This window comes from Rhamphochromis sp. 'chilingali', assembly GCF_963969265.1.
Source record: "Rhamphochromis sp. 'chilingali' genome assembly, chromosome: 15".
In the NCBI taxonomy this organism is placed as follows: Eukaryota; Metazoa; Chordata; class Actinopteri; order Cichliformes; family Cichlidae; genus Rhamphochromis; species Rhamphochromis sp. 'chilingali'.
The window spans coordinates 13,574,664-13,597,632 of NC_137942.1; the positions used below are offsets into that span (position 1 = coordinate 13,574,664).

Consider the following 22,969-nt stretch of genomic DNA (forward strand, 5'->3'; position numbering starts at 1 on the left):
GCAAAGTCAGTTCTGGGTACTTTAAATGCTGCAGCTGCACATCACCTAGACAGAACAGCTCTGTCACCAGAGGAACGGCACACAGTGAAGTCAGCACAAATCTTCCGCCTCTTTTTTTTTTCTTTTTCTAAATGCATATTCCTCCCCCCTCGCTCGACAGCACAACACAAACACACTGAAAATGTTTAAATCTGTGTATTCCACTGAACTTTTATGGAGCTATTCTAGTCCACAGAGCAAACTTTAAGTGCTCTAATGAAACTCATAAAAGCCAATTAGCCAAATCGACAACAGTTCATTTGAATTAATTATTTTTGCACTGCAGTTTATTATGGACTAACGAGGACGTCAAGTGCAACACGCAATTAAGCTGCAAATGCAGTCATTCAAAGAGAGATCCCCAAGATGCCCAAACTGTCACAATTTAAATGCTAATACTGATTTGTTATATAACACACTTTAGATTGCTTTAGTCAAAAAGGCACATGGTAAGTCACTGATTGATTCCTCATGAACCCCAAATGGGAGAAAACATGTAATGACCCTCAAATATGTGAGTAAACTAAAAATCTACAGCAATGCATTGATTACAAAGTAAACTGCACTTTTTCTGCAATATGTAGGATGGCATCGCAAAAGAATTCCCTAAACAAATCAAAAGAGTTTAAATTATACAAATAATTTAATGCATCCATTCCTAAGTGATTAAACCACTAGGAGGCTAACGACTGTACTCTGTCACACCCGATCCAACCCCTACTTGTCTTATAGTGACGGTGCAAGAGTCTGGGTGTTGTCAAGGCTTAATTGCTTATTGTGTTCATCCAACAAAGTATGGATGCCACTTCTTGGCCTCATGCTCTCTGGGCTGTCATTTTTAGCTGAAGTCAATCAAAATAATACCAAATAAAACCAGATCTGGTGTCAGTCTCCACTTTATGTTGTGCTATTGAGCCAGTTCGTAACAGCTGAAGCAGTTTGCTTTGATATGTAAGTCTTGCCACGTACAGCATGAAGGCCTTTTGCGTTTAACTGGCCCCAGATGAACCACTTCCTTGAGCATGGCATGCCATCATCATGTGGACACTGCATGCAACAACAACTCTTATTTTCACCTCCCCAAGCAGGCTACAAGTCTTCTGGAGTTAGCAGACCCAGATTTAATCTAACTATGAAATCTATGTGGGCTGAGTGCAACAGTCATGAGTAAAAATTGCAATAAGAAAACCGATAACTTCCCCAGAAGATTACACGATTCTGATGTGAATCAGTCATCAGTAAACGAGTAGACAGCTACGGAGGTGAACGTGTTTTCTTTTTCGATACAATCATTTCCCAGGTGGAAGATAAAATCTACAGGAAGCTTCCTGATCTGTGTTGGTGGAACTCCTACATGGCAGCCTAATGATAGCATCACCTCTGGTGACTAACAACTGGCTGAGTGGGGGCAGAGCCAGTGTCTCTGCTGATACAACCAGAGTGAATATGAAGGCTAGAGCTTCTACACCTGAACAGGCTGAATGAGCTTCACAATATCTCCACAATAGCAACATGCAGCACTCGTTGCTCAGCTTTGAGCACTTCTCTTCATCTGCGTCTCTTTTTGATCGGTGCAAATGTAATCCCATTAAACAAACCATTAAATTCATTTCGCTTCTTATTTCTGGAGTTATTACACGATCAAGAAAGTAGAACAGCTGTAGCATCTTTGGTGTGATTTTTATGTAACTACTTATTTCTTGTTATTAAGAACAAGTTGTGTCTGCATAAGCCCGCTGAGAGTTTGCTGCTTCCGTGACAGTGTCAGTATGCTTTGAACATGAGAGGAGCTTAGAGCTGGAGTAAATGTGTCACATGGCTGAAGAGTGACAGTTTAAGGGAAAAAAATTACAAAGAGAAAACAAGAAAAAATACACACACACACGCAGCATTAAGACCAGCAGAAGCATCTCTATTTCTCAGACGAAATCACTCAGATAAAGAGGAGAGGTCAAACTGACAGAGAGAAAGATGACACCCATAACCACAGAAACCACATATACCTGTCACCCTAGAGCACCAGCGCACCACACCTATGAGCAGTTGCACTGTTTCCTTTGTGCACATTTTATTATGCAAAGAGAAACCGAACTGCGCTGACAGGTGCAAGTAGATGGGAGGGGGTGCACACAAAAGAAAAAAAACATTTTGACACCCTGCAGCTCAAAGCCTTTTAAGTAAGTCTTGAAACCCAGCCACGCCTCGTGAATCCCCAGGTAGTTGATTTAGGGCGCCAGCACCTAGCAACATCACTGGAACACAGTTCAGAAACCTGTTTCAATGATAATCCTGCTGTAAATGTAAGAAGGCAGCTATGCAGGTGAAGCCACGACGCAATAAATTATACAAATTACATTAGAAATATAGGCAGCCTCCAGACGAATGTTGTGTTTTGTTATATAAGTCCAGACTAATAATAAACTGCAGTGGGGGGAAAAAAATTGTGCCAAAATAAAACGACATCTCCACTTTTACTTCCATCTGCTTCCCGTCTTCTTGCTCACAGAGGAGATGATATGCTTTGCACTTCTTCATTCAGATTCTCAAGCTGTCGATTTGACTAAGAAGGTGTCGGGGACAGCGAGAGTGTTATCTGAATGCGCTGGGTGCTTCAGCGTGTCTCTTTTCTTATGCCTCACACTTCAGCAGATAATTACATAATCACCAACTGATTCTTTCAGCTCCTTTGCAAATAGGAAGTCGCTGACGGCATATCATTATCCTGTTCTGGGGCTGACAGGAAAACACCCTGCACGGGCTACCCAAAGTCACCACCTATGGACTCTTTATAGCAATTGCTCCTTTGTTAGGAGCTGTGATACTTCCATTAGACTAAAACTTCCCCTCATTTTTGGAAAAGAGATGAGAAGCATCATCCCCCTCCTTCTCCCTTCAGCAGAGCATCAGTAGAATTTTTTGCAATGAGGCCATTGCTGGAGGTTCTATTTTGAGATGCATTAAGCTCACTAAAAAAAAAAAAAAAAAAAAACTAAACTACTAAATAATTGAGACGAAGGCTCTATCATATTCTAAGCTGAGCCACCAGCTAGCTCATCCCGGTCTGACATCATCAGGGATGTCACCATACACTTGATGACATGATGCTGAATTTCCAGTAAATATGGCTCACATTTTTTTCAACACAAGTAGTTGTATAAGAAGGCATTCTGTAAAAAAAAGAAAAAAGAAAAAAGAAAAGAAAAACTATGTCAGCCTCAAAATAGATCCCAGCCTGATATCCTATAAATAAATCAGTCCGGATCATGTAAACTCCCAAAAGAGCAGGAACTTTTCTGTTTCTCCCTGCTGTTGTTTTTGAGTGTAAAAATCCGATTTATGATTATTATTATTGTTTTCACAGCTGTCACCCTGCTGTCATAGCTGCAGTGAGATGCTAAATCATTAATTGCGTCGACCTTTTTATATGTGTGCATACCACAGAGACCACCTGTTTTAAAGCTGGCTTTAGATTGCATCCTTCTTCCTGTTCCTGTGTATGCGCTTAGACTACATAAACACGGGCAAGTGTAGGATGAAAACAACACGGCATACAGGCCTGCTGCGGACTAGGACTTACTTTGAAGTGTGACACGTTGTCATTTTTTAACACTTTCACCAAACAGACAGGCAGTAGTGTGGACATAGCTCAGTGGGCTGCATTTTTTTTTTTAATCTCTTGGCACAGCAGGAACACGGACACGCTACGGCAGTGCTGAAAAGCATGCGCTCATGCAGTGTCAGGCTTTGGATCAAAGCGTCTGCTACATGCGTGAAACAGTGCGATGAGGACAAACCGTAATTCTCCCCCTCCATCCCGGTGGTGCTGATGCTGCTGCTGCTTCTGCGGCTGATGAAGGCGTCTCTGTCCGGGGATGTCTCTCTCGAAGCGCCCGCAGCAACTCCGTTACCTGCCGCCCTCCTTCCCTCCCTTTCTCGTCTCTTCTCTGGCTTCGCCTCACCTCCCAGCTCTCAACTTGAAAGCAGGCGTAAGCTTACTTTTTTTTTTTTGTTTTCTTAGCTTGTTGCTTTTCTGTTTGTCCCTTTCTTTTTGCCGTTTCAGAGGTGTGTGCTGCCGATGCCTGGCTGCTCCGCTGTTATGTAGCTCTCCAGAAAAGCCGGTGCACATGCTGGCCCCTCCCATCCCAGATGTGATGTCACGCTCTAACTTAGCTTCAAGTTTACTAAATGTCCTGCTGCTAGGTTTTATAACTTGCTGCTTATTTGACGGGCCCTGTAACGTGTGCATACAACTATTCATATAATCCATTAAATACAACATCCAGTGAAAATATGAGAAAATTACTAAATGTAATGCGAGAAGCAAAACAGATTTAGGTGATCCTCTGTTTATTGGAGCGTTATTCAGTCTCTTTTAGCTCCCAGACGTAAATAAATCTTCCTTTTGAGCTAATGAATAGACTTCAGTTGCTCACCAGAGCAACTTCATCCCTGTTTTCCAAGAGAAAAACACAGATGGAGTAGAACAAACTCAGTGGCCGCTGCTAACGATAGTCCTTTGTGGCATAAAGTGAACACGGTGCAGAAGTGGCCCTGGTGTGGTCTTCTGCTGCTGTAGTCCATCTGCTAACATGCTCTACATGTTGTGCAATTAAAGATGCTCCTCTGGAGCTAATGAGTGGTTATTTGAATTACTGTTGCCTTCCTATCAGCTTGAAGCAGTCCTTTTCCTCTTACTTCTTCCACTCATAAATATTTGCTGTTTTTCTGACCGTTCTCTGTGAACCTTGGACCCCTGGTCTGACCCCAACATGCCATGTTCGAAATTACTTAAATCACATTTCAATAAGGAGAGAGCTAAACATGATTTACTGAGATAAAGAAATTAGCGTATTGGGCGATTAGACACCAAATGACCCATCATGGCAGAACAGAATCCCAGCAGTGATAGGATTTAAGACAGGACCTCCACAAATGGTGGTAAAGATGAAGACTGAGGCTTGAATAGAGCTGTGGCTGAGGTAACTGAAGTGGAGATGGGGAGGAGGTGGGTTGCATGAAAGAGAATCTGAAAGGGAGAATGGCAGGGAGCACAGATTTAAACCATGCAAAGCCGAGGCTTTTGGCTCAAAGAAGGCAGGCGAGAATTGATTGGACTAGAGTAATGATGTCAGAAATGAGATTGACAGCATGGGAAAGCAGTAGTCCTGTAAACAACAGAAAAGCAGCTGAATACACAGGAAAACAGACAGATGAGTGACTACAGATACCTCCTTATTGAACTTACACTTAAGCTTAATTTCTGCCTCATTCTGATGCTTACCTTGTTTCTCAGCAGGTGATCTTGACCATCTCTACATGGCTAAATGCATTGGGTTACTGCTATGTGATTATATGATGTTGGCATTAAGAAGCTGCTGAACCACTCAAAACACTCTATACTGCAGCAACATTACCTTTGCCACACATATTCACACAGCACTTTATTCTGTACTTGCATGCTTCATCTACCTTGCATTTACACCTGCAGCCAACTGAGAATCACCAGCTGACATATTTTTGTAATTCAGGAGGAAACCAGAGTAATTGGACAAATCCCACCCAAGCACAGGAAGAGTATGCAAAGTCTGCTCAGGAAGCCCTAGAAATCTGGAAGGGATTGGGCATCCATAAATCCAACTGGTATCTCTCATACATCATAGCCACAGACTGGAGGTAAAAGATGGGTTGGTCTGAAATGTCAAATAAAAAAAACAAACCAAAAACTCCCCAACTTAGTTGGTCAGCAGCATCTCCCCCTATTACAAAAATAAGTGATTATACAAAAGTGAATGAGAGACTTGATCTATCACCCACAGTAAACGTCCTGCTAATGAGATCTGGTTTCCATCTGTAGTTTTAGGACTTGTTAGGTTGTTCATCCTGTAGATTAGAGTCCTTTTCAGACAGAAAAAAGACAAGAAAGCAGTGTATACTTTAGAGCTTTGCCTGTGGGTTACAAGTTTTTGGTTTCCCAGTCAGAGCTCACCCTAATTCGTCAGATCTGTTTAAATCAAAATTTGAACATCATGCACAATTTCTTGCAATTGCATTGAGCACCATGTTTCCTTGAAATGGTACACAAATGGTTTTGAGGTCCATTTTAAATGTAACCCAACCAGCAGCATGCTGTATTAACAAGAAAGTGCAGTAAGTGGTTCAGCTTCCATAGATAAAGGCAATACAACATACATGCACCTCTTTTAGTAAGTCAGACTTTCTTAAAGAAAGAACCCTTCTTAAACAGTGATGCTGACCCTATTTGTGCTGTTTACCCACATACCATTTGTATATTTGGAAAAAGCAGAGGAAGACAAAGAGAAAAAAAAAACCCCACAATCAGCTCACAAAAGTCACAACTTTATTGCACCTTTTCAGTTAGCTATTACGAGGTAAGAGCTACTTTCATTATGAAAGCTCTCTTCTCTGGTCAGAAAAGGTGGTGCAAAATATGGAACCATCAATGCAAACATGTGGACTGTCCATTCACGCCAGTAAATGTTCATCTGCCAGTCCACTTCACAGCTATCCTTTGGAAATGACACTGCCCCTCTTGTACTGTACACATTACAGTGACATAAGGAAGGACTTGCATGAAAAACAAATGTCTCTCTTACACACAACTGAACAAACACACTTGTAGATAAATTCTCAACACCCACCGACTACTCTGAGTATTTAGTAGCACAGTAAAGATCTTCTTTAAATTACATATTTATAACATTAAAACCTATGCTTTTTATAGCCAATTCAAGGCAACATCTCTAGAATGAAAAGAAATGCGTGGGTAAATCTTTACAGCGTTGTCGGGGTGGGGGAAACACTGGTAGCACAAGATGGACTGTACAATCTACACTGGCAAAGCATTTGTTTATTTAACTTTAGTTTCTCTACACATCTGTGCCCAAACTGGTGCAAGATGATTAGATGGATTCCACACCTGATATATTTTGTATAAAACAGTTGTTTATAGGATGTACAGGATGCAACGAGGCGGCTTAGGTCCAGGGATGACTCCTACATGAAATGGGGTCTGATCAAGGGTGGAGATGGGAATACAGGAGGTTCTGGGTTCCTGAGTCTCAGCCCAGTTTCTAGACGGCGAGCATGACTGTCAGAAAAATTGCATAGAGGTATAAGATACAAGGGGACAAGAAGATCTCATCATGTAGTTATCGCATCATAACACAGTGCCAGAAGTATAAAATGTAACCCTTTAATTGCAGTATAGTGGTGAAGGAGTTTTTTTCCTTCTTTACAGAAAACAAAAACATGTTTCCAAACTGAGCTTCTCTAAATGAAGAACTGATGAGATGAGCTACATAGTTGGATAGCTGCACAGTAGAAAATTAACTGCGCCAACGAGAGTTCCTCCAGAAACGCCGGCCTCTACGACGCACACAACAATTGCACCGAGCTGTAAGAAAACAATAACTCATGAATAAAAAATAAAACTAACAGCATCCGATGCGTTTCCTCCATATCGATGACACCGAGCATTCCTTTGTATTATTAATGTATTAACATTAAAGCTGAACTTGGTAAGGAAGGGAAAAATCACGTGTGTAACAAGAACTGCGCAACTACAAACGACCCTTCATTTAAAATGGGTTTTGAACCAGTTTAGGCATGCGTAATGAGGAAACAGTGGCTATTTTAAACCTCAATTTTACCAACAATATGCAGGCAAAACTCGGTCCTTAAAAAGAAGCAGTGTGGTACAGACACTAGAGTACAAAATAAAATCCCAACTTATGAGAAAAAATAATAATAACATAAAAATATTTAAGAAATCTAAAACAAGAATAATGAATGAGTCCAGCTTTGTTATTTGACATAGAATAATTTCATTTTTTGTTAAAAAAGTCACTTTTTTTGCTCAGATTGCGTTTTCAGCGCAGTTTTCAGCGAGGCCAATGAGTCACAGCCTACCTTTCACAATTAAGGTAAAGCTTTTTGTATTTCATGGTAGCACATTTTCAGGGAAATAATCGGGGCTCAAAGGACACAAATCTAGCGCGATATTGACGTGATGTTCGTGATGTAAGGATTTTCAATTAAATACTGAATGCATAGAAAACTTTAAGCTGCTCATGGCGGCATCTAAAGGGGAGATAGTGAAATTCAGCTGTCTGCTGAAAACAATATTTCACATTGATTAGTTTAAAAGTTGTGTTGGCAGACTGCTGATGCAGTAATGTGTACTGCTTTTGGCACATATCTTATTCTTGAATATGGGGGATTAAACAAACAAAAGACAAAAGAAAAAAGAGAGAGGGAGAGAGAGAGATTGGGTAAATGAGTTTGGTAAGAAAAGTATTTTCTGTCTCAATTTCAAGTCAGCAAGACTTCAGCAGCAATCTGGACTCTCAGCGTCGGACTCCAAAAACTCTCTTCCCTCCGGGTGTTACAGACCACTTGTTCCGCCTGTCCTGAATCTTCTGGAACATGCTGCTGGCCCCTCTCCACTTCTCTCTTTTATACTGCTTTACTTTCTTCACCTGTTAATAAGAGGAAAAGGGGACAAAATTAAAATTAAATAATTGCATATCGTCTCGGAGAAGTATTTTAGTTGTTAATAATCAAAATACTAAACAGGAAAGCAGGGTAAAAACTGGCCATCATAGAGAGAAATAGGGGCGCTGTGTTGTTTAATAACAGAGATTACAACAACACATTTTTAGACAATCTTTCCAGGGATCGTACTTGATTGCACAATATACATGCAAAGTGTCACAAGTAACTGTTTAGGTCCCAAGAGCAACAACGTGTCTGAATCAGAATCAGAATACTTTATTGATCCCTGGGGGAAATTATTTTTTGTTACAGTGCTCCATTTTAAACCAACATTAAGACAAGACAGACAATACGCTAACTAAGAATAGTACAATAAAAAGTCTGGTTAGTGGCACTAAATTTGCCTGTGAAATGACAAATGTAACTTTGACCTCATGCACGTTTTGAGTAAAGACTCATTAGGTGATCACTGTGTGCAAGTTTCACTGAAATCTAACTAATTCTAATGCAGCAGTACAGATTCTTGTGAACTGAACAGACAGACAATGACTTTTTTCATGTTGCATTTCACCCCTCACCTTTCCCCTGTCGAAGTCTTCATCCCACTCGTCGATCACAGTGTCACACCTGGCATCGCGGGCATCTTCAATGGCATCTCTGCTGACAGCAGAGACCTCACCATCCCAACTGAGGACTAGTGAAGACAAGACACTGACACCCTTTAGGGTCTTTAAAAACACATTTTCTTTAAAATTGCATTTAAAAACACAAATATGACTCTGCATCTCACCATTGGCTCCGTAGGCTTTATCCGACGCGTTCCTGAGCAGCTCTTCTACCACACTACTCGTCTTTTTCCCATCCCAAGCTACGGGTGCGGCGCGGGTCGAGCCATCCGATGTACTTCCATCAGCCGCTGGTGCCACGCTGCGCTTGTAGCCGTCCTTCACTTGGCTGTCCCACACTACCACTGTGGCTGGGAATTGAGAAAAAACAAAACAAAACAAAATCACAGAACTGTGATTAAATCTGACATTCTCAAAATGCAATGAGTCACACTCTGCACAAAAGTAGAATGACTGGTCACTCCACAGAAAGGCTGAAAGGCTGCAGAGGTGCAAAGTGATTTTGTCAAATGGCTCCAATCAAAATTTTACATTGACACTCCACAGGTAATCGATGTAATGTTAAGTTCTCGCTCACACACCTGTGCTTTCTTTGTTTATTCTGTCCTTCTCCATCGTTTTCTTTTTGTACGGGGGCTCCGATGCTTCAGTCTCAGCATCAGGACAATGCTTGCTCTCCTCCCACTGCTGCATCTCTTCTTTTAGCCTCTTCTTCACTTTTAATTTCTTTTTTACTTTTAATAAATCTCCTGTATCTTTCTGGCTCCCTGTGGGCTTCATCTCAGAACTGCTTCTGGGGAAAAAGCAGATGAGAGATCGAGGTAATGAAAGGCATATAGCAGAAGCAACTACTTTGTCTCACTCTTAACCCTTAAGGGTGAGAAGATCAAATATTTAATGAAAAAGAATCTTATTTCAAGTCCTTTATGAGAGTTATGAATAATGATAACACATTTAGAAAAGTTCTTGATTCCTAGAGTCAAGCCAGTAATGTAGACTTTCTGAGAGCTTTACACACGAACTCAACTTCAGGTGAAGAACAAACATAACCAGACTCGAACCAACCTTTCTGTTGTAGAGCGTGCAGACACTGTATCCTGCAGAGCGTCTCCTGACTGACCCACATTGTCTTTCTTTTTCTTCTTTTTCTTCTTCTTCAACACACAATCCGTTTCCTGCTTTTTCCGGTTTGACTCACACTGCGATGGAGTTGTAGCGGATAACTGAGGCTTTTTCTTAGACTCTTCTGCACTGGACTGAGGGGTCAGGCTCCACATGCCACTCTGACACCAGTCCTCCTCCTGGCTTGACGTGTCCAAATGAGACGAGACACACGCCCGCTCCTTCGCCTTCTCTCCGTCTTCGTCCAGCCGCTTTCGCTTCTTCTTTTTCCTCTTGCACCTCTTCTCGCCATCGGACTCTGCTGCAGTGCACTGTGTTTGTGGAGCTGGGGATGTGACTGGCTCTGGGACGCTCTCCACCTCAGAATGCCGCCGCTTCCTCTTCTTCTTTTTGTGTTTGACATTTTGAGCGGGAGGGTCGTCAAGGTCTGGTTCTTGAACCACTGAGTTGAGCTTGTTGGAAGACTTGGGACTCTTTGGGCCTGGACAGTGAAGACCGTTTGTTTTAGGAGGAAGGCTCACGCTTGGCTTTTGCAGTGTGGAGAAAAGGGACTGTTTCTGAGGACTCTGCAGTTTGAAGGATCCAGTTGAATGGGCTAAAGGTGATGATTGGACTTTACATGAATGGAATGGATCAGCTCTGGAAAAGAAATCAGGATCGTCTTTGTTTTTGGGTGTCAAAATTTGAATGGATACACTCACATTAAGAGTATACTGACCCCCTAAGTGGCAGAGGACTGTACAACTCAACCATGCCTAGTGTGAGTATTCGCAATACGAAACAGGTTTCCATATACATACCTGTGAGTGGGAGTGGGTGAGGCAAGGGTGAGGGAGTTAAGTTGATTTTGATGCATGGGGTCACTGGACGGCAAACGGGGCAGAACATCAATGCTGTTCGGACTCCAGCTGCGAGCCTGCAGTTATCGACATAAATAAAAACTTGGTGGTCTAAAGAAAATAGCCATGAGTGTGACAAAAATAAGGAAGAGAGTAAATAAAGGAAAAAAACAGGGTGATTAAAAGGATGATTGGGGGGGGGGGTGGAGAGAGGAAAACAAAGTAGAAAGGGTATGGCAGAGAAGAATTAGAAATGATTAGGAAAAAAGAACAAACTAAAGGAAAAGAAGACAAACTTTAAACAAGTGCTAACATGTGGTTGATTAGACGGTACACTGGAGAAATAAGACATTACATAAAAGGCATAAAACGTAACACAACACCACTCTTTAACTTGCCTGAATAAAAAAGACTAATTGAAATCAACGGTGCAATTTGTGACAGCAGGTGTGGCGTTACACGACAGGAAGCAGAATTATTATGAGTTTGTAGTAAGACAGGAAGTGAGGCAACTGCTGTGGATGGGGATGACGTTCACCTTCTTGGCCGACAGGGCAAGCTTCTTGGCAGGTGGAGGTGACATGGTGCTGGTGGCTTCAGATGTGATGTTGCCGAGAGCCGGGGGTTTAATTTTTGCCGTCTTCTGCTCCTCTGTGCTCTGAGAGCGCTCCACGCTCCTTGCTGGAGACGCCAGGCCGCTGGAGCCTTTCCGAGGAGTGGAGGGAGTCTCTCCTACTGGTGCACTTTTGGGACCAATGGAGTCCTGGTCCAGAGAGAGAAAACCAAAGGTGGCGGTTATGCTTTTGTGAAGCTGCAGATCTGATCTTTTACATCAAACATGGCTTCTGAAATGTGAGAGAATCCTTGTTTTCATGCTACTGTAGACTGAATCTCTGTAGGAAAGCATGTTTCCCTAAAGAAATGCCACTGCTTTTCACAGCACTCAAATATTTTGAGTATTTTTTATTACCTGATGATCAAAATTAAAAATCCCTGTCAAGATTTCACCCTTAATGTAACATTTGTATTCATGCTTGTTGACTTTATACCGTACCTTTGACTCAGTGGTGTCAGCAGAGGAGGAGTCAGACAAAGACTTAAATGAGGTAGACGCTGCCATGCCTCTGCCTTCTCCACCTTGTTTTTTATCTCCCTCCGTTCTGCTGACCCCGTTGTTGGAAGGGGTCGGAGTGCTGCTGCGGGATGGCAGCTGGCTCTGCGAAGAGGGCTTCTTCACCTTCTTGAAAGGTTCCTCTATAACTGCGGGTCCACCCGGCAGCTTTGGCAGACCGTTGGAAGAGGATGTCCAGTTGGACAGTCGGGGCTGTGGCTGAGTGCTCACACCGTTCCTGGAAATGGGCAAACCCAAACCACCGTCCATCGACTGGATCTTGCGCAGCTGGGCTGGCTCAAGTTTCTATCAAGAAAACGAGGACTTTTCTTACATTTTTTATCCAGAATGTTAAAAGCTAGAAAGTTTAACACATACATTTACTATTTTACAAAAAGCCAAATATTTCTTATACCTTTTTCACCTGTGGGGAAGAGAGAGGCCCGTTCAAGTTGGACCTCTTTATCTGTTCCGATGGTGCCGTATTCTTCCCGGAATACAACATCCCCTGCTTGGTGGTCTGCCCATCTGCATTTTTCTTGGTTTCAGGTATCCTTTAACACACAAACACAGACTCTAGTTTGTTGGACTGCACATCCAGGAGGTACAGACATCTTTTTTGATCTCTTGCATCACTCGCTACCGTCTCACCTCAAGTAGAAAAGCACATAAGCCTGCTGGTTCAAGACCACTTTGATGTTACTTGAGTGCACCATTGAATCATTCATTTGGTACCATTGTCCATTGCTTGCCTGTGAGGATAAAAGAGGGAAGAAACATAAAATAAAGCCATTTTCCCTGTAAAGATAACTAAAGCTCTCAAATCTTAATCACTAGTTTAGCTGTGAAAGGGATTTGTTAACTTTTAGCTTTTAAAAAGGAACTGAGAGAAACCAATGTGACCCTGACTTTTGGTGAAGATCGATATTTGGCAAAAACTGGCAGCTATCTGTGTAAATGTGTTGTACTGGTATATTCGATGGATACAGCTTGTTATATCCAGGTCTGCTATGGTAAGCTATTAACAATCCACTCTCTTGTCCACATATAGTCACTTCTGACTCCACAAAACTGACGTATTAATGGGAAAGTTTCACAACAAGCTTTCACAAACAGTGTAGAAAAGGAACTTTAAATTCAGATCGCTGACACCTAATTTGTCACCTTTCCCGATCGGAATCCACAAGACGGAGTGGAAGGATTTTTAAAGCCAATTTTCCTTCACGTTCCTGTCACACGCACACTAAAAAGATTGTTTATCTATACCGTCTTACCTTCACATAGCAGTAGTAGTGTCCAGCATGACAACTGTAGCCTGAATGCACCAGAACAGCATAGAGGCCGTACATGACAGGATCGCCTGAGCTCTGAGACATGTAAGGGCGGATGTTTAGAAATTCTGGGTAACCAACATCCTGAAAAAGAAGAAGAAAATGACAGAAAGGTGTGAGATATATAGAGGAATGAGGCAGTTTTGCTAAAAATCAGTCCGTGTCGTGAAAATTCTTTAACCTTTGTTATTTTTCCACCGCTGAAGTTTGCAAACCTCTTCAGTGAAAGGGTGAGTACGTTGGATGTTCGATGCACTGTGAAGCGCTTGGTGGCCGGCACTTTCTTTTTGCACCTGAAGAGGACGAAAAATAAAAATTATGACGACACTCTTTAATCTTTTTTTAATTTTAAGACCTTTTCCCCAAAAATTTTAAGATTTACACTCACCACTGACTTTGTTAGATACACTTGTTCAACTGCTTAATGTAAACATCTAGTCAGCCATTCACATGGTAACGACTAAATGCATTTAGGTACGTACACATGGTCACAACGACCTGCTGAAGTTGAAACTGTGCATCAGAATGGAGAAGAAAGGTGATTTAAATTACTTTGAACGTGGTTTGGCCCGTCTGCCATCAACAACCAGTCTATTTCGGAAACTACTGAGCTACTGCAGTTATACTGATCTGCATCACCGATGTGCTACCAACAAATCTGCAGCTGTGTGATGCCATCATGTCAATATGGCCCAAGAGGCACCTTGCTGAATACGTGCCACAAAGAATCAAAGCAGCTCTGAAGCCAAAATGGGGTCCAACCCAGTACTAACAAGGTGTACCTAATGAAGTGTCTGGTGAAAGTATTTTGAATCATTTCTGACTACATGAGAGGGGAACTTACTTGGCACACATGTAGGCATTCTCTCCACTTAAAACATCTGGTTTAACAAACAGTTCCAAGGCTCGCACTATGTTTGCTGCTTGCTAAAACAACACAACAGAAATTACGTTACCAAACTTTCCAAAGACAGAAACATGAACATTTCCATGAAAATAAACGTTATACAATAAGGAGATATCGTGCAACATACCCGAATCTCAACGGCGATATCCAGGTAAGGATCGTACGTATCTGAGACACTTTTACAAATAGAGCATTTTACTGAAAGGCAAAAAAAAACAAGTCTCACTCTTCTGACAGTACTTGTAAGTAAAATCTGTTGAAGCTGCAGCAACCTCAGTTCAATTTCCTGTAAACATGAAACTGTCAGGCACCTCAAACAACCTCATCTGACTATTAGAGCAAACTTTAAGGGGAAATTCCTTTTACATTTTAACTCGTTTCTATTTTTCCATTATAGAACAAGCGAAACTCTTGAACCCACATAAAAGAAATTACACGAACTGTTCCTTAACCTCTCACTTTCAATATGAAAGTTAATCATAATGAATGTCTCTTTTAATAAGATTTAAATTCAATTTAAATTAGAATATTTGAGCAGTGGGTTCTTAAGTAAAACACAGAGATTGAATAGTTAAATAAATTTTGACAATGTAGTGTCTTTTTCTAAAAAAATAAATAAAATAATTACACAGGATACCTGCATCTTAAGCCAAGGTAAGATACACACATATGACACCTCTCTGTTTTCCATGCATGACTAAAAAGATTATATTAGCCTGAGCTGCGTGTTTATTCATCAGTCAATACCTCTTGACCTGAGGTAACCTCCAAAGATCTGGTGAACCAGTGTCGTGGCCTGGGTCTGCCTGTCAAGCCTAAAAACACAAAGACAAAAGTTATTCATGTAATGACTAATGACTAAACAAATATCATAAGAAGCATAAATCCTTACTTCGGATAGCCATTGAGACAGGCTTTCTGCATGGCATCGATGGTGTACCGCAAAAATTCATGGGCGTCCTCTTGACTACCAAAGCGAAAATGTCTTGCAATTTCTGTGGACGACAAAGAGCCTGTCAGATTTCATGCTTTACCAGAGTTACATTTTTCCTCTAGCCTCGCACTTACTGAGACAGGGAGGCTCAGAGAAAGGCGTCTCTCACTTTCCAACTTGTCAATAATGTTCCTTGTATTTGATAAAATGTTGATGAACTGCAATGACCCACAGGCTCATTAAAGAAATAGATCAACCACTGACTACCCAGATTATCTGACTGAGGTCACAGACATTTGTTACATATCGTGATTTCTGACAATAAGTGAAAGCAAAGCAAGAAACTGTAGAGGTTCATTAAAAATAAAAAAACCTAACAAAAAATTCATTTCTTATTTATAGCATGACAGCTTATCACTTATGGCCTGATAGACACCAAAGTAAACCATTAAAGGTCACAAATTGAAGTAATATTTTCATTATTAAATAACAGAAAAGTTATTGTTTTCCATAATTTTCTACAGAAATGTTTTTATTTATACACAAACAAAATGTAAAAACTGAATTTTGCTGTTAATTCAAAGATTTTTTTCTATTATTTTTTTTATTTTTGTTGTTGTTTTAATTACACGTCAAAGATCAGGAAGGAGTTACAAGTGCTTTTAATGTTTACAACTTTATTTCTTATAGACAAAGTCTAACAGCAATGCTTTTTACTTTCATTTACTACAGCAGCATTTCTTTACAATGCAGAAACATGAAGACTTAAGGAGAACACATCAGGTTTTTTTAAATGGTCATTAGGTAATTAACCGATTTGTCTGACCCACTGAGATTTAACTGAACTGGCCCACAACGTAAAATTAGGTTCTCTCTATAGTCTTCATAACAAGAATAACTGATTATAGTCATTTAACTATTAAAATATGACACGGCACATGTGCACACTTATAAAGTGAATGGCTAATACAGATAGTAGTGATGTACAACAATCAGTGAGCCGATTCATCGGCTCTCTCTCGGCACTCAAAGGAAATACATGCATGTCGAGGTAATATGATAAATACCACTCCTTTTATAGGCTGGCACTATACTCTTCCTACACTGGCAAACTGGACAGTACAAAACTCTAGCAGTCCTTTGTTTCTTCCTTTAGAAACTAGCACCTCCTGTCCTTTGTGTCCAGTCTCTTTAGCTACACTCCAGCCATCCAAGTTGTCATTTTCCCCAGGTTAACAGTCACACTTTTTTGTAACTATTATAGAAACAGGTTAGGTCAGCACATTCATTTCAAACAGTGGGCTGGCTGTTTCACTGTAACTACATAAAGGTCCTTTATCAGGAAATACAGTACACCCTGCAGCCAATCAAACTAGAGCTTTCACCCAGACCATGGCATAATGACCCAATAAACATGTTATGGTTACAGAGCGGCGTCTAATCTGCAGTAAGAGTCTCATAGTAGAGATAATGTACCCTACTGTTATTTCCTAATGGAAAACTGGATGAGCTATTAGAATGTGGTCATCAACATATTCCCAGCATAGCACCCCTGCACATTCACAACAATGAGTCACCCGAGAGTGGGGAAAAAGGAATATAATACATCAAGCACTAATGATCTATTCCAGGCACTTCCAGGAGAGGAGAGAGGCAACATCTTGAAGACATTAAAGCTGTGGGCATTAATACTGGTGTGTCGTGTTTTTATTTTGTTTGTGAAACCTCAGCTGTGAGATCTGGTGGCAGTTCAGGAATCGGCAGCAGTAAGCTCTTTTGTTTTTGTGCAGTGATATGGCACTGTATTAATGGGCTTTAGAGTTGGACTAGAAATACTGAGGTTGATATTTCAATGTGTGCATTTAAACTGTTCCAGCATTAGCGGCACATTTTAAGCTACAGAGGAGGCCACTAGCTAAATCAATGTATAAAAAACCTGAACACACATACAGCGCATCCTGAGCTCTGATGGGGGGGAGAAAGCAGGTGGCCTGTACATTTTTGTGCTAAAGCCCGCAGTCACAAGGAGACAGAAAGGGCATTGGGAAAGGAGGGAGGCAGAGAAAATGAGGCACAGGAGGTGGAGACATGATTGCAGCATCACATAAGGAGGAAGCAGCCAGGTAGGGAGGGGACTAGGGTGCAATGAAACTACAGCACAGTAACTCGCCGTGTCAGGGCACTACTCACACCTCATCGCTACTGTCTACGTGGGATTCATTCACTAACTGCAGTCTCACTGCTCCACTTCTATACTGCAGTTACTGCCCATTGTTGTCATACGGGACACTGTTGCAACACATTACCCTTGAGAGTAGCCAACCAATAAATGTGACGTCTGAGATAAACCTAGAAGGCATAAACTGCTCAGGCACTGTTAAAGGAGGGCGATCTTACTTTTTAAGTCTCTAATGAAGGAGACGGGCTTAATGGCGTTGCCTGTGTTGGCGAAGGCTTGGATGATATGGTTCTGCATTACACAGATCATACAGAAGCCTGACTGGTGACCTGAACAACAAAGAGGAAGAGGAGTTACACATAACATAAAAGTATAAGCAGGTGTTAGCATTAAATACAAAAACAATACCTTTAACTCAAATTTAAGGGGTTAAAAGGCATTCCACAAACCAGCTGCTGATATTACAATATGTTAATCTTTTATATAGAGTCTGTTTGAATGAGATGATCAAAACGAGTAAAAAAAAAACAAAAACAAAAACGCTCCAAATAATAAATGTCTTGATGCATGCACAATCATCCAGGTAAGGAAATCCCTGGATGATTGGGAGCTCAAAATAAACTAGCTGAACCAAATGAAGCTACACTTCTTGTTTTTCCTTCTTCAGGCACACACAGGGATATAGGCCAGGTAAAAGTAATTCCCCAAACTGTGTGAGAAACTGTTAGTGTTTAAAATAAAAAAAAAAATAAGTAAATAGGATAGTAAATCTACTCACAGACACGGCTGTGCTCCTTTGAGAGTAAGTAGTTGGCAAGTGGCGGCGTGTAGGTGAGACACTGCACTGTGGAATTGAGGAAGCAGGTGTTTCCAAGGTTATGGAGGCCGGCTCCCACCCTGTACACACGCTCCCACTTAAGGGTGATCTTGTTCCCCGGAAAGAGCATCTTCTGCGGAGCAGGGATCCCATCGCTCTGGCCCCCGACCACATTCTCTAAGACTAAAGAAGGGGTACAGGCAATTTTGTGACATTAGCCGAGGACAGAACGCCAGAACTGAGCTTTCAGGGTAAGCATCAAAGAACAAAAGGTCAAACATGGAAAATGTCAGGCCATCAAATTCTGCTCAATTTTCAGTTCATTTTGAGAGCTTACCTTGCCTCTTAATTTGAGCAGGCTCTGCAGCTTTCTGTGCTGTAGCACCCTCAGTCCTAGGATTGAGGATCACATACTTGTTCTTTAGGCTGTCGAGCTGATAGGAGAACCCCTTGGTGGCAGGCTCAAACTCTATTTTCTGCAAAAGGACCTTCTTGGCAGAAGAGGCCAATAGCTTGTTGAGGTCACCCTCATCGCCTGTGTCCTTTCGGCCAGGTTTTAAAGCCTCCTTGAGTTTATCCACTATCGGCATTGTTGGAACATCACTGTGGGGACAAACAGATTGAGTGTCAGCATCACTTCTCAAGACTGCACAAAAAAATAAAAATAAAAATGTACCATTTCAATGATATCAATGACATGCCATCCTTTTTTTTTTATATCTGCAAAAAATGCTCACACAAAATTACTTTGTTTCAGAGTTAAACATGAGCAAAATTAAACCTGCAAATACAAGTTAAATTGCTCTCATAGCTAATAAATTAAGCCCGTTTGTTTGCCCTCCAGTGGGCACCTCTCTAGGCACATTTTCTGACATCACCTTACAAGAGAGATAAGGACTGAGTGCTTCCAGCTGGGTCTTGGCAGCTGTCCCTGCAGTTATGCAAGGCATCAGATGTAACATAGGGTGGGGGAGTGTATGGGATAGGAGAGGGAGAGCATTTATGCTTACACATAAGGTGTGAGCAGCTGTAGTTAACTGCCAAATTACATTTATACAAGTCACATTTTGACCTAATCAAATTTTTTGTCATCCTCTCGACTCCAGTGAGTGCATAATCAGCAAAGCTGTAGCTCCTTAAATTTTGTCACAACAGTTAGAGATCTACAGTAACAAGTAATAACAGTAAACCTAAAAGTGTTTTCCATGTACTGTTTCTACACATAAAAAGCAGCTTAATGTACACAAAGACCATTTTAGTGTTGAGAACTGCTGCTTTACACCAGGCAGCTGTAAAGGAGCTCTGATTCAGGCTGCTAAACTAAACAGCTGATGAAGGGTGTTAGTCGATCAAGTTGACTGGCCGGCTGACTGCAGCGGGAAGAAATGAGGAGATCAAAGTCCAAAGGAAAGAGTGACACATTGTTTACACAGCTGATCATTGCAGTTAACAGAGAGCAACTCCAAACTACGGGAGCATTAGAGGGTCGGAGAGTAGGTGACCTGCAATCCCTCGAGTAACACATTCAACTATCAATCGCTGAACCTGTGACTTACTTTTTAAACTTACGAGTAAGCTATTATTACACAGCATAGCAACGCCATATTTTGATGGTGAGTGTGTAAAACATTCAATCTTCTCTCAGTTTACCCATACAAATGATACCGTCCCCCCCAGATAAAGACAACAAAACATCTAAGGAAAAAAAAACAAACAAACAGAAGCGAAGGCTACATCATAGAGACAATACAGCACTACGACTTACTCATCAGAGTAGGCAGTGACGTCATGAAGAGGGAAGGAGGGCCGAACATGCATTGTATGCACAAGGGCATGCTGACCTTCACGTGCTGCTGATACTGATACAACTAAGAAGCACAGAGCCCACAGGGAGAGGGAGCTAACTGCAGTGATGCAACCGTCCAAACAGGCAGCTCTGCTGATGCGCTGACCAAAACACGGATGTTTAATCCGATTGTGTCACATTACTGATAACACAGAAACTTTCTGACTGCTGTTTGGGATATGCTGGTTGCATAACTAACAAATGATGCTATTTAAGACACGGGTCATTTTAAGGTGAGTGAAGGTTTTCACAAACAGTGATAATCTGGGAATAATTACTTACACCGATGCTTAATTTGAGAAAAAAAAGAAAATCGATTAAATCCAAAAATAAAACAAATACAATTCCTCGTCTTGTCAACTCAAGCTTACATCAAGCATAAAATTACACTGGTAAAGCTTTTTAATGTTAAGAGTACTTCAGATATCTTAAAGCCAACTTTAATAAGTTTTCACTTTATGTGGTAATTTATGTTAGCATGGCTTTGTTTTCTGTTCCACTTTCCATCAATGCCCTTTGCCTTTTTCGTTGTACATGTACCATGACAATAAAGGGCTATTCCATTCAATGAAGGAAGGGATGTACACAGGCAGACAGTCATTAAGCGTAAGGTCTTGTTAAGCCATTTTGCCTATGTAATCAATATGTAGTGCAATGTCAAACTAAACAATACGACTTAAAGCCTATTTACAGGGGTTTAAAAACTTATAACCTGGTTGTTTCCGATTTTAAAAGGTAATCCTCACACTGATATGAAAATATTTCATTCAATTTGTAGGAACACAACTGATATTGAACTTAAATTTAGATGTTTAGAAAACTGACTCGTAAAGGATAGATTGACTCCATATTGCACAGTGAAAGTTCGGAGAACCTCAGTTTGATCCTGAGAGTTCCTTCTGGGATTGCATCACGAAGGGCATCCTGTGTAAACATGCGGCGCGCTCCTTTCCGAATAAGTGAGCAACCAAAACTAGCTTTTACTTTTGTAGGATAGATTGCAGCTGAATTAGTTTATTAAGTGCTTTTATGGACAGTCAATAGCAAATTATGTTAGCTACTAATATTTAAACAAAGAATAAAAAAAATAAAAAAAATGTAGAGACAGTGGGATTACTTTCAAGTACCCTCCAGTGAATACTTGCATTACCCAATACTGACTCTTTATTTGCATTTCGTAAACTATGCATACATAGATCGTGCACATATCCTGCCTAAACTACTGCTGGATGCAGGTGACTTCAAGGGCTACCAAAAATGTTGAATTATGACACAAAACAAACTATGAGAACATTTTAAAAAAATGATTCTTTTTGAATATATATATATATATATATATAAGGCAATATATCATTAAAAAAGGGCATTTATTTACAAGGGGTCACCACAGCGGGTAGCTTTACATGTTTTATTTATTTATTGTCTTGTTGAGCCACAGAAGCTTTGGATAATTAACATTACTTACTCAGCATAATTTATCCCTGAAATAATTCATTCTCAACTACTACTCAAACGACAGAGGAAAAAAAAATCCATAAACTATTAAAACAAAACACCAGAATATGAAAACATGCATTCAGCCCTCACCTTCTCCCATATCCAAGTCACCCACCACCACTAGAGGAGCATTGGGCCATCCTATATGTTTTTAAAACTGAGGGTTCAGATCACTCTTAAAGAACTTGCTGCAAAGGTTTGTCTAATGACACCAAAAAAAAACCCAAAACTGGACTACTCCAGGTTTAATATATAGATCTACAAAAAGCTACTCACTCGCTTCAACACACTCCCACAAGCACACTCAAAGTGTAGAGATTTCACTTCTTAAATCCCACAGCTTATTGTTTTGACCTGCTTATAAATCTACCTGGACGCATAATTTAAGCTAGTTTGAGGTCTTGTTTTTTCTAAAGGTCGTTAAGAGCTCCATGAAGTAGCCGGTGTAGCTGCTCACCTACTGGTCCCACCACTATGGGCCAATCACCAAAGCTTGAATGCTAGTTTGCTTATCTACAGCCGCAGCTAATCTCGCCCTGAACCGTTTAAAATTTATACAGGAAGCGTCGCTAAATATCGCAACTGCTCGATATTTAATCGTTTATCTGTCCCTGCTGTCGACTGATTCGTGTTCTGCTATTCAATCGTTTAACAGTGGAGCAACGCGGTTAGCAGCCAAGCTAGCTTAACGTGGCGAAAGCCAGCCTCCCTCAGTGCTGCAATGTGGTTAGCATCCCAGCACCCAGGTAGCTAACAAACCTCCCTAACCGCCACATCTCGCCTCTTAGCCCAACGACAGCACCACGTAAACAAGCAGCGAACAGATATTACACGAATACGCCTTTCCGTTCACTTACCTTTCACTCAACGGGACAAAATAATTTAAACTAGAAGCCTCTGCTTCCTCAGATGAAGCTCTTCAATCTAGTATTTTCGCCCATGCTGCATTATGAGAGGGCGATAGAAAAAAAATGACTGACAGGAATCACGGACCAATCAGAGCACAGGTCACGCTGTAGCCGAAAGGTTCAGCCAATCGGCGCTTAACGTGACGTCGATCTGTCGGGAGAGGGCTACACGTGACTTCCAGCCAGCGCTGTTTACCATTGATGCGCGATACCTGATTATGTTTTTATATAACAACAAAAACGCGCGGAAACATGGCAGGGCCTGAATCACACCGCTACTCATGCTCATGAAAATTCCC

At 41.1% G+C, this 22,969-nt stretch overlaps 1 protein-coding gene across 2 annotated transcripts; it reads right to left on the reverse strand.

Moving 5' to 3' along the window:
* Window positions 1-6,375: 6,375 nt before the first annotated feature.
* usp36 (ubiquitin specific peptidase 36) lies at window positions 6,376-22,755 on the reverse strand. 2 transcript variants are annotated; one of them, XM_080905138.1, is made up of 20 exons: window positions 22,620-22,755; window positions 18,757-19,022; window positions 18,381-18,602; window positions 17,821-17,931; window positions 15,382-15,484; window positions 15,237-15,304; window positions 14,617-14,687; window positions 14,427-14,509; window positions 13,764-13,875; window positions 13,526-13,666; window positions 12,903-13,003; window positions 12,667-12,805; window positions 12,195-12,557; window positions 11,679-11,903; window positions 11,102-11,217; window positions 10,245-10,940; window positions 9,761-9,969; window positions 9,344-9,529; window positions 9,132-9,247; window positions 6,376-8,537 (listed from the first exon to the last, which is right to left on the reverse strand). In XM_080905138.1, exons 2-20 carry the CDS (start codon window positions 19,007-19,009, stop codon window positions 8,406-8,408), a joined length of 3,447 nt encoding a protein of 1,148 aa, XP_080761264.1. In that variant the 5' UTR covers window positions 19,010-19,022; window positions 22,620-22,755; the 3' UTR covers window positions 6,376-8,405. The 2 variants fall into 2 exon arrangements, with proteins under 2 accessions (XP_080761264.1, XP_080761263.1); XM_080905137.1 differs by having other exon boundaries at window positions 9,761-9,972.
* Between the last annotated feature and the right edge of the window lie 214 nt (window positions 22,756-22,969).

What these genes read in the sequence shown, in the direction of transcription:
- usp36 (XM_080905137.1), bottom strand. Translation starts at nt 19,009, where the DNA reads ATGCCGATAGTGGATAAACTCAAGGAGGCTTTAAAACCTGGCCGAAAG. An exon ending in TGTCTCAATGGCTATCCGAA is followed by an intron (nt 15,305 to 15,381) that starts GTAAGGATTTAT and finishes TTGTGTTTTTAG; the next exon opens with GCTTGACAGGCAGACCCAGG. An exon ending in ATATCGCCGTTGAGATTCGG is followed by an intron (nt 14,510 to 14,616) that starts GTATGTTGCACG and finishes GTGTTGTTTTAG; the next exon opens with CAAGCAGCAAACATAGTGCG.